The sequence below is a fragment of the Oncorhynchus mykiss genome, chromosome 20 (genome assembly GCF_013265735.2).
Source record: "Oncorhynchus mykiss isolate Arlee chromosome 20, USDA_OmykA_1.1, whole genome shotgun sequence".
NCBI lineage: Eukaryota > Metazoa > Chordata > Actinopteri > Salmoniformes > Salmonidae > Oncorhynchus > Oncorhynchus mykiss.
This window is the reverse complement of record NC_048584.1, coordinates 40,171,463-40,183,511: the sequence shown is the minus strand read 5'-3', so window position 1 is coordinate 40,183,511 and position 12,049 is coordinate 40,171,463. Positions and strand designations below refer to the sequence as shown.

The 12,049-nt window shown below is 42.4% G+C and overlaps 1 protein-coding gene across 1 annotated transcript in view; it reads left to right on the top strand.

Annotated features, from left to right (window-relative positions):
- The window catches only part of LOC100301650 (calcium-activated potassium channel subunit alpha-1), a 202,141-nt gene that overhangs the window by 129,985 nt on the left and 60,107 nt on the right, over positions 1-12,049 (top strand). Inside the window, exons 10-17 of the mRNA XM_036956335.1 lie at positions 1,333-1,443; positions 2,682-2,787; positions 3,806-3,888; positions 6,276-6,345; positions 6,650-6,805; positions 8,736-8,845; positions 9,295-9,363; positions 11,708-11,794. Coding sequence (XP_036812230.1) covers positions 1,333-1,443; positions 2,682-2,787; positions 3,806-3,888; positions 6,276-6,345; positions 6,650-6,805; positions 8,736-8,845; positions 9,295-9,363; positions 11,708-11,794 — 792 coding nt within the window. The remainder of the gene's footprint in view (positions 1-1,332; positions 1,444-2,681; positions 2,788-3,805; positions 3,889-6,275; positions 6,346-6,649; positions 6,806-8,735; positions 8,846-9,294; positions 9,364-11,707; positions 11,795-12,049) is intronic.

Genomic DNA, 12,049 nt, shown 5'->3' with positions numbered 1-12,049 from the left:
AAAAAGATGAGCGAGGCCTGTAATTTTCATCATAGGTACACTTCAACTATGACAGACAAAATGAGGGAAAACAATCCAGAAAATCACATTGTAGGATTTTTAATGAATTTATTTGCAAACTATGTTGGAAAATAAGTATTTGGTCAATAACAAAAGTTTATCTCAATACTTTGTTATATACCCTTTGTTGGCAATGACAGAGGTCAAACGTTTTCTGTAAGTCTTCACACACTGTTGCTGGTATTTTGGCCCATTCCTCCATGTAGATCCCCTCTAGAGCAGTGATGTTTTGGGGCTGTTGCTGGGCAACACGGACTTTCAACTCCCTCCAAAGATTTTCTATGGGGTTGAGATCTGCAGACTGGCTAGGCCACTCCAGGACCTTGAAATGCTTCTTACGGAGCCACTCCTTCGTTGCCCGGGCGGTGTGTTTGGGATCATTGTCATGCTGAAAGACCCAGCCACGTTTCATCTTCAATTCCCTTGCTGATGGAAGGAGGTTTTCATTTTCATTCATTTTTCTCATTTTGTCTGTCATAGTTGAAGTGTACCTGTGATGAAAATTACAGGCCTCTCTCATCTTTTTAAGTGGGAGAACTTGCACAATTGGTGGCTGACTAAATACTTTTTTGCCCCACTGTAAATCTTCAAACCAATAAGTTTGGTACAATATGTGATGGAACTGATCATTGCAATAACAGCTTAAAGAAATGCCCTTCTTAACCCCATCCTGAGTTTTATCTCACAATGAAGAGTTTATCTCACAATCTTGCGGGTACTATCCTATAGCAGGGATACTGTCTGATGGAAAGTTACCCCCCCGTGGAGACAACATGAATCTTGCTAAAGATAAGCTCTTTTCTGGATTGTAGAATGTAGCAATCACATCGTAATCTCCAACAATGAAAATTGTCATTATTTTTAATCTGTTAGTGGGAAGCCAGAATGCTCTCTGCTCTTGACCTGTCCTTCAGGCCTTACATAGGACGGACTGTACAGTCTAAAGGGCTTTAGTACTGTCAACTGTTCACATAACAATGGACTATTGTTCATCAAAGACCATGTACCGTAGAAGTCAGGGAGAATTATGTGTTGTTTGGTAATAAACAGTGGGCTGGCTGTGTGTGTTGTCTACACGGAAACCAACTTTTCCAGGTCTTTAAAAATACCAAAAAATCTGTCAGATCCAAAGTATGATTATTTTTTTTTTCCAGAGTCAAGAAAGAACGTGAAACATCCGTCAGCAGTCTATCAACATCTTTATTTTGGCTGCAGCTTTTAGCAAACCATAGTTAAAATCTTATGACTATTCCTGGATCTTATTTCCTATAGGCACATCGTGGTCTGTGGTCATATTACCCTTGAAAGTGTGTCCAACTTCCTTAAAGACTTCCTACACAAGGACAGGGATGATGTCAATGTAGAAATTGTTTTTCTCCATAAGTAAGTGTACCATGTTTTTTCCTTACACTTTACGGGCCAGTTTCCCGGACCCAGATTAAACCTAGTCTTGGACTAAAGACCATAAAAACCAATTGATAGTCCATTGAAAGTGTGTTTTATTCCAGGACTATGGGTTTAATCTGAGTCTGGGAAAATGGCCCCAAGACTCATAACAATACTGAGTGTTTCAGAGAAGGAAAGGTGATAGCAGCTCCCAAAATTACCCCAACAACCTTTTGGGAGCTGCTACCACCTTTCCTTGTTTTGGAATACTCAGACTCTACAATGACTATATCCTGATAAGCACCCAGATCCATGGAAACCATGGAAACCGTTTGGTATAGCCCACCCGTTGCATCATTAGAATAAATGACCCTTCAATTACTACACAATGAATTGCAATTTGACTTGCTGAGGAGGAGACCTCACTCAGAGCCCCAACATTAACACAAGTGTCCTGTCTGTCTCAGTACACAACCTAATCTTGAGGTGGAAGCCCCGGTTAACATTAAAACACTCTACTTTCTGTCCCAGTATTTCCCCTAGTCTTGAGCTGGAAGCCTCGGTTAACATTAACACACTCTACTTTCTATCCCAGTATTTCCCCTAATCTTGAGCTGGAAGCCTCGGTTAACATTAACACACTCTACTTTCTGTCCCAGTATTTCCCCTAATCTTGAGCTAGAAGCCTCGGTTAACATTAACACACTCTACTTTCTGTCCCAGTATTTCCCCTAATCTTGAGCTGGAAGCCTCGGTTAACATTAACACACTCTACTTTCTGTCCCAGTATTTCCCCTAATCTTGAGCTGGAAGCCTCGGTTAACATTAACACACTCTACTTTCTATCCCAGTATTTCCCCTAATCTTGAGCTGGAAGCCCCGGTTAACATTAAAACACTCTACTTTCTATCCCAGTATTTCCCCTAGTCTTGAGCTGGAAGCCTCGGTTAACATTAACACACTCTACTTTCTGTCCCAGTATTTCCCCTAATCTTGAGCTGGAAGCCCCGGTTAACATTAAAACACTCTACTTTCTATCCCAGTATTTCCCCTAGTCTTGAGCTGGAAGCCTCGGTTAACATTAACACACTCTACTTTCTGTCCCAGTATTTCCCCTAATCTTGAGGTGGAAGCCTCGGTTAACATTAACACACTCTACTTTCTATCCCAGTATTTCCCCTAATCTTGAGCTGGAAGCCTCGGTTAACATTAACACACTCTACTTTCTATCCCAGTATTTCCCCTAATCTTGAGCTGGAAGCCTTGTTCAAGCGGCACTTCACCCAGGTGGAGTTCTACCAGGGATCTGTTCTCAACCCACACGACCTGGCCAGAGTCAAGGTAACTGGCCTGTTTAAATGATGTGTGAACCTACCTGACTCATTCCTTACAGCTGCTATAGCAGAGCAAAACGGCCTCAGCAGTGCATCTCCAACCAACTCTTCAAGAACTATACCAGGTCCTTATCGTATAAGTTAATTTGGTCACTTACAATACGGTCACGTTTATGAAGAGTTACAATAATTTTACCTTTATAAAGAGTTACAAATCGGTTACCTTTATAAAAAAAAAAATGTTTTACTTTCAAACATTCGTTAACACAGCCAGGTAAATCATTGAGATTGATAAAGGGGAAATAAATAGGCTAAATACGACAGGAACAAAGTCAGAAATGAACGCTCTGTGACGTATGATAGCTACTGTTCATAGCTCTGAATGAATGTAGTTGTGATCTCTTTGATTCTGCTGTGGTGTCTTTAGAGGGAGCACCAGGGCGATTGGTATCTGTCTAATGTCCTGAGCCTTATGGTCCATTGGATGCCATTTGGGACTCAGAATCTGTCTGTATAGAATCTGTTCTTAAACTAGTCTCCCTGTCATCCCTCAGATCTATTCAGTTCTTAATCTAGTCTCTCTGTCATCCCTCAGATCTATTCAGTTCTTAATCTAGTCTCTCTGTCATCCCTCAGATCTGTTCAATTCTTAATCTAGTATCTATGTCATCCCTCAGATAGATTCAGGTCTTATCTAGTCTCTCTGTCATCCCTCAGATCTATTCAGTTCTTAATCTAGTCTCTCTGCCATCCCTCAGATCTGTTCAGTTCTTAATCTCTCTGTCATCCCTCAGATCTATTCAATTCTTAATCTAGTTCTCTGTCATCCCTCAGATAGATTCAGGTCTTATCTAGTCTCTCTGTCAACCCTTAGATAGTCAGGTCTTACTTAGTCTCTCTGTCATCCCTCAGATAGTCTAGTCTTATCTAGTCTCTCTGTCATCCCTCAGATAGTCAGGTCTTATCTAGTCTCTCTGTCATCCCACAGATAGTCAGGTCTTATCTAGTCTTCTGTCATCCCTCAGATAGAGTCAGCAGATGCCTGTTTGATCCTAGCTAATAAATACTGTGCAGACCCTGATGCTGAGGATGCTTCCAACATCATGAGGTACAGATACAACATTATCAACCTATTGTGTTGTACAAATATACCTTGCAAAGATATTGTTGATTTACAAAACATATTACATTTGCTATCCCATTGAAACATGACTAGAGGACAAAAATTATACGTGAAAGCATGTGAATACTGGGCTTCCCGGGTGGCGCAGTGGTTAAGGGCGCTGTACTGCAGCGCCAGCTGTGCCATCAGAGTCCCTGGGTTTGCGCCCAGGCTCTGTCGTAACCGGCCGCGACCGGGAGATCCGTGGGGCGACGCACAATTGGCCTAGCGTCACCCGGGTTAGGGAGGGCTTGGTCGGTAGGGGTGTCCTTGTCTCATCGCGCACCAGTGACTCCTGTGGCGGGCTGGGCGCAGTGTGCGCTAGCCAAGGTAGCCGGGTGCACAGTGTTTCCTCCGGCGCATTGGTGCGGCTGGCTTCCGGGTTGGATTCGTGCTGTGTAGAAGCAGTGCTGCTTAGAAGCAGTGCGGCTTGGTTGGGTTGTGTATCGGAGGACGCATGACTTTCAACCTTCGTCTCTCCCGAGCCCGTACGGGAGTTGTAGCGATGAGACAAGATAGTAGCTACTAAAACAATTGGATACCACAAAATTGGGGAGAAAAAGGGGTAAAATTCAAAAGAAAGCACAGCACAGTTGAAGTCGGAAGTTTACATACACCTTAGCCAAATACATTTAAACTCAGTTTTACACAATTCCTGACATTTAATTCTAGTAAATATCCCCCCGTCTTAGGTCAGTTAGGATCACCTCTTAATTTTAAGAATGTGAAATGTCAGAATAATCGTAGAGAGAATTATTTATTTCAGCTGTTATTTCTTTCATCGCATTCCCAGTGGGTCAGAAGTTTACATACACTCAATTAGTATTTGGTAGCATTGCCTTTAAATTGTTCAACTTGGATCAAACGTTTCGGGAGCCTTCCACAAGCTTCCCACAATAAGTTAGGGAAGCTCCTGACAGAGTTGGTGTAACTGAGTCAGGTTTGTAGGCCTCCTTGCTCGCACACGCTTTTTCTATAGGATTGAGGTCAGGGCTTTGTGATGGCCACTCCAATACCTTGACTTTGTTGTCCTTAAGCCTTAAGCCATTTTGACGTATGCTTGGGGTCATTGTCCATTTTGAAGACCCATTTGCGACCAAGCTTTAACTTCCTGACTGATGTTTTGAGATGTTGCTTCAATATATCCACGTAATGTTCCTTCCTCATGAAGTCATCTATTTTGTGAAGTGCACCAGTCCCTCCTGCAGCAAAGCACCCGCACAACATGATGCTGCCACCCCTGTGCTTCACGGTTGGGATGGTGTTCTTCGGCTTGCAAGCCTACCCCTTTTTCCTCCAAACATAACAATGGTCATTTTGGCCAAACAGTTCTATTTTTGTTTCATCAGACCAGGGGACATTTCTCGAAAAAGTACCATCTTCGTCCCCATGTGCAACCGTAGTCTGGCTTTTTAATGGCGGTTTTGGAGCAGTGGGTTCTTCCTTGCTGAGGGGCCTTTCAGGTTATGTCGACATAGGGACTCATTTTATTGTGGATATAGATACTTTTGTACCTGTTTCCTCCAGCATCTTCACAAGGTCCTTTGCTGTTGTTCTGGGATTGATTTGCACTGTCTCTCTAGAAGACAGAATGCGTCTCCTTCCTGAGCGGCTGCATGGTCCCATGGTGTTTATACTTGTGTACTATTGTTTGTACAGATGAACATGGTACCTTCAGGCATTTGGAAATTGCTCCCAAGGATGAACCAGACTACCATTTTTTTTCTGAGGTCTTGGCTTATTCCTTTTGATTTCCCCATGATGTCAAGCAAAGGGGCACTGAGTTTGAAGGTAGGCCTTGAAATACATCCACAAGTCCTCCTCCAATTGACTCAAATTATGTAAATTAGGCTAACAGAAGCTTCTAAAGCCATGACATAATTTTCTGTAATTTCCCAAAGCTATTTAAAGGCACAGTCAACTTAGTGTATGTAAACTTCTGACCCACTGGAATTGTGATACATTGAATTATAAGTGAAATAATCTGTCTGTAAACAATTGCTGGAAGAATTACTTGTGTCATGCACAAAGTAGATGTCCTAACCGACTTGCCAAAACTATAGTTTGTTAACAAGAAGTTTGTGGAGTGGTTGAAAAACAAGTTTTAATGACTCCAACCTAAGTGTATGTAAATTTCCAACTTCAACTGTATGTATTCTGGAGTAATGCATTGATAATAGATAATGTACTAAAAATAATTGACTGTTATAACTGACTGCCATACAATATGCCAATGTCAACTCTCAAGTTCCCTAAGCAAGAAAACTGTGTTACTACTGAGTCCAAGATCCTGTAGACGGGTTCTTACAATGTTTCTTCTAACAATACCTCAGGGTGATATCCATCAAGAACTACCACCCGAAGATCAGAATCATTACCCAGATGTTGCAGTACCACAACAAGGTGTGTGCAGTACAACCCCATCAGAGTTATTACAATGTGTCATTGAACTCCAGCGGAGGCAGGCTGAGAACATTAGATCACAAGATCTAGATCTCTACTGATATTCTTCCTGCACCTCAATTATATATTTTAGGGTTGTAACTTTCATAAAATTGCCAGGTTTTTCCAGATTCCCGGAATCATAATGGATTAAGAGGACATTCGGAATCCTCCAACCAGGAATGCTACAAAGCCTGGACATTTTGGGACACTTACCGACATTTTGGAACCCTAATCTCTCTGCATCTTTCCTGCGTGTCCCCAGGCCCACCTTTTGAACATTCCCAGTTGGAACTGGAAGGAGGGTGACGATGCCATTTGCCTTGCTGAGCTGAAGCTTGGCTTCATCGCACAGAGTTGTCTGGCTCAGGGCCTCTCCACCATGCTGGCCAACCTCTTCTCCATGAGGTCCTTTATCAAGGTACATGTAAACAGACTGTAATCATGGGTCAAACCCATTTCCAATGACCAGGAAGAGCTGGAGATTATTCCACTTGTCCACGGGCTTTAGTATAGCATTGTTCTTCATCCTTTGTCTGTAGGTGCCTGGGTTCTAGTAAAGACTAATGAAGGGAATATTCAGACTATTTTAAATATATAGTCGTGGCCAAAACTTTTGAGAATGACACAAATATTAATTTTCACAAAGTCTGCTGCCTCAGTTTGTATGATGGCAATTTGCATACACTCCAGAATGTTATGAAGAGTGATCAGATGAATTGCAATTAATTGCAAAGTCCCTATTTGCCATGCAAATGAACTGAATCCCCCAAAAAACATTTCCACTGCATTTCAGCCCTGCCACAAAAGGACCAGCTGATATCATGTCAGTGATTTTCTCGTTATCACAGGTCTGAGTGTTGACGAGGACAAGGCTGGAGATCACTCTGTCATGCTGATTGAGTTTGAATAACAGACTTTAAGCTTCAAAAGGAGGGTGGTGCTTGGAATCATTGTTCTTCCTCTGTCAACCATGATTACCTGCAAGGAAATGCGTGCCGTCATCATTGCTTTGCACAAATAGGGCTTCACAGGCAAGGATATTGCTGCCAGTAAGATTGCACCTAAATCAACCATTTATTGGATCATCAAGAACTTCAAGGAGAGCGGTTCAATTGTTGTGAAGAAGGCTTCAGGGCGCCCAACGAAGTCCAGCAAGTGCCAGGACCGTCTCCTAAAGTTGATTCAGCTGCGGGATCGGGGCACCACCAGTACAGAGCTTGCTCAGGAATGGCAGCAGGCAGGTGTGCACGCACAGTGCACGCACAGTAAGGCAAATACTTGTTGAGGATGGCCTGGTGTCAAGAAGGGCAGCAAAGAAGCCACTTCTCTCCAAGAAAAACATCAGGGACAGACTGATATTCTGCAGAAGGTACAGGGATTGGACTGCTGAGGACTGGGGTAAAGTCATTTTCTCTGATGAATCCCCTTTCCGATTGTTTGGGGCATCTGGAAAAAAGCTTGACCGGAGAAGACAAGGTGAGCGCTGCCATCAGTCCTGTGTCATGCCAACAGTAAAGCATCCTGAGACCATTCATGTGTGGGGTTGCTTCTCAGCCAAGGGAGTGGGCTCACTCACAATTTTGCCTAAGAACACAGCCACGAATAAAGAATTGTACCAACACATCCTCTGAGAGCATCTTCTCCCAACCATCCAGGAACAGTTTAGTGAAGAAAAATGCCTTTTCCTGCATGATGGAGAACCTTGCCATAAGGCAAAAGTTGCTAAGTTGCTCGGGGAACAAAACATGGCCAGGAAACTCCCCAGACCTTAATCCCATTGAGAACTTGTGGTCAATCCTCAAGAGGTGGGTGAACAAACAAAATCCCACAAATTCTGACAAACTCCAAGCATTGATTATGCAAGAATGGGGCTGCCATCAGTCAGGATGTGGCCCAGAAGTTCATTGACAGCATGCCAGGGCGGATTGCAGAGGTCTTGAAAAAGAAGGGTCAACACTGCAAATATTGACTCTTTGCATCAACTTCATGTAATTGTCAATAAAAGCCTTTGACACGTATGAAATGCTTGTAATTATACTTCACTATTCCATAGTAACATCTGACAAAAAATATCTAAAGACATTGAAGCAGCAATCTTTGTGGAAATTAATATTTGTGTCATTCTCAAAACTTTTGGCCACAACTGAACAGACTATTCCATATTCTGACTGTATTTGTAATTTCAGAATACTTGTTTTATATTTAAGACTACACCGTTGATGTACATACACTTACAGGGTTATTTGCTTTATGGTTACTTTGTTAACTTTTTGTGCGAGGTAAATAAAATATGTTCTTGATAATATACGGTACCTTTGCAAGCCGTGGTTTATCCTTTATTGTTTCAGATTGAAGAGGACACGTGGCAGAAGTATTATCTGGAAGGAGTAGCCAATGAAATGTATACTGAGTACCTGTCTAGTGCCTTTGTGGGCTTATCCTTCCCCACCATTTGTGAGTAAGTATGATACTGTTTTCTGAAGTACCTACTATATCAATTATATTCAAATCACCATCACCCACCTCTCTCTTTCTTTCTCTCTCTACAACTTTCATTCTCTATCTACATGCCTCTCTCTCTCCATCGTTCCCTCGTTCGCTCTCGACATTCCTCACTCTCTCTCTTTCTCTCTCTTTTTTCTTTCTCTCTCTCGCTATTGTTCCCTCGTTCCCTCGACATTCCTCAGTCTCTCTCTGTCTCTCTGTCTCTCTCTCTCTCTCTCTCTCTCTCGCCATCGTTCGCTCTCGACATTCCTCACTCTCTCTCTTTCTCTCTTTTTTTTTTCTCTCTCTCGCCATTGTTCGCTCTCGACATTCCTCTCCCTCGCTCTCTCTCTCTCTCTCTCTCTCTCTCTCTGTCACATTGATTGTTTAATAACATTGATGTTTTTGAATGCTCCTCTCCAGACTCTGCTATGTGAAGCTAAAGCTGCTACTGATCGCTATCGAGTACAAGTCTGATATACGGGAAAGCAGGTACAGTTCAAATCAATTGTATTTATAAAGCCCTTTTTACATCAGCTGATGTCACAAAGTGCTATACAGGAACCCAGCCTAAAACCCCAAACAGCAAGCATTGCAGATGTAGAAGCACGGTGACTAGAAAATACTCCCTAGAAAGGCAGGAACCTAGGAAGAAATTGCCAATTGTACATCTTGATGTTTGTCAGATATAGTATCGTGAAAAATAATGTTGAACAAGTCACATGCGGCGCAATACAGGTTATCCATTTGCCAAATGTTAACATTTGTGAATTACCACAGCCATGACACATACAGTGCCTTGCAAAAGTATTCAGACCCCTTGGATTCACAGTTTATTGTGTTACAAAGTGGTATTAAAATGTATTTAATTGTCATGTTTTTGGTGAACAATCTTCACAACATACTCTGCAACTTCTTCAAGCTCTGTCACGATGTTGGGGATCATGGCTCGACAGCAATTTTCAAGTCTTGCAATACATATAAATCAAGCAGATTTAAGTCAAAACTTTAACTTGGCCACTCAGGAACATTCACTGTCTTCTTGGTAAGCAACTCCAGTGTAGGATTGGCCTTGTGTTGTAGGTTATTGTCCTGCTGAAAGGGGAAATCCTATCCCAGTGACTGGTATAAAGCAGACTGAAGCAGGTTTTCATCTAGGATTTTGCCTGTGCTTAGCTCCATCCCCTTTCTTTTTATCCTGAAAAACTCCCCAGTATTGATGATGTCAAGCATACCCATAACATGATGCAGCCACCACCATGCTTGAAAATAAGGAGGCAGTTACACAGTGATGTGTGGTTGTTGTTTTTTAGTATTTTTTTCTCCCCACACTGGCACTTACAGTCTTGGCCCATCGTTGCAACTCCCGTACGGACTCGGGAGAGACGAAGGTCAAGAGCCATGCGTCCTCCGAAACACGACATGACCAAGCCGCACTGCTTCTTGACACACTGCTCGCTTAACCAGCCACACCAATGAGTCGGAGGAAATACTGTCCAACTGGCAACCGTGTCAGCGTGCATACGCCCAGCCCACCACAGGAGTCGCTAGAGAGCGATGAGATAAGGACATCCCGGCTGGCCAAACCCAGATGATAATGGGCCAATTGTGCACCGCCTCATGGGTCTCCCGGTCACGGCCGGCTGCTACACAGCCCGGGATAGAACCCGCATCTGTAGTAACACCTCTAGCACTACGACGCAGTGCCTTAGACCGCTGCACCACTCGAGAGGCCCCTGTGTTGGAATCGACCCAAATATAAGGCTTTGAATTTAGGCCAAAAAAGTGTATTCCTTTGCTGTGATTTTTGATGTTGTTGCAGTATTACTTATTATTTAGTACCTTGTTGCATACAAGATGCATGTTTTGGAATATTTTTATTCTGTATATTCGTATTCTTCTTTTCACTCTGTCATTTAGGTCATTATTGTGGAGTCACTACGATGTTGTTGATCCATCCTCAGTTTTCTCCCATCACAGCCATTGAACTCTGTAGCTGTTTTAAAATGACCAATGGCCTCATGGTGACACCCCTGAGCAGTTTCCTTCCTGTCCTGCAGCTCAGTTCAGAAGGACGCCTGCATCTTTGATGTGTCTGGGTGGTTTAATACATAATCCGCAACATCATTATTAACTTGACCATGCTTAAAGAGATATTCAATGTGTGATTTGTTATTGTGACCCATCTACCAATCACTGCCCTTCTTTACGAGGCATTCGAAAGCTCCCTGGTATTTGTGGTTGAATCTGTCCTTCAATTCAGTACAATTCAATACAATGACATTCAATACTTGACTGAGGGACAGGGACCTTGCAGATGTAGGGTTAGTAATTCATAAATCATGTCTACCCATATGATTTAAAACAGTAGTATAGTCCATGTAATATATTATGTGATTTGTCACAGTTCTGGGGTGACCAGGCTAGAATACAGGTATGGTTGTGCTCAAACTGGGGTGACCAGGCTAGAATACAGTACCTTAGCTCTAATGTTGTTCTCTCTAAGACACCTAACCTTACCTGAATGTTCATTCTCATCCTTGACAGATGTAGGTTCTATATATTAATCAATTAATCAATCATTACATCTATAAAAATTCCCATTGGATGATGCAGTCAATTTCATAATAGCAGTGTCAACTTTGATTTACATTTGTTTTACAGTGATTCTCATGAGCTACGTTACAGTCACCATCCTCTGTTTGTCCATACTAGATAGTGGTCTTGTCTAAGTGTGTACCATTCCTCGTGTTTAGAGCATTAGGATGCTAACTGCCTGCAACAGAATGATTCTCCTCCTTGACGACCATCTATTTTTGTTTTGTATTTACAACAGCACTCTCATCAACCCCGGGAACCATGTGAAGATGCAGGAAGGAACCTTGGGGTTCTTTATCGCCAGCGATGCCAAAGAAGTTAAGAGGTAGGTACTTGTACAGTGCCTTCGGGAAGTATTCAGACCCCTTGATTTTTTTCCACATTTTGTTACTTTACAGCCTTATTCTCAAATTGATTGATTTGATAATGACATCACAATACCCCATAATGACAACGTGAAAACAGGTTTTTAGATGTGTTTGCAAATGTATAAAACAATGTACATAAGTATTCAGAGATTTGCCATAAGACTCCAAACTGAGTTCAGGTGCTTCCTGTTTCCATTGATCATCCTTGAGAT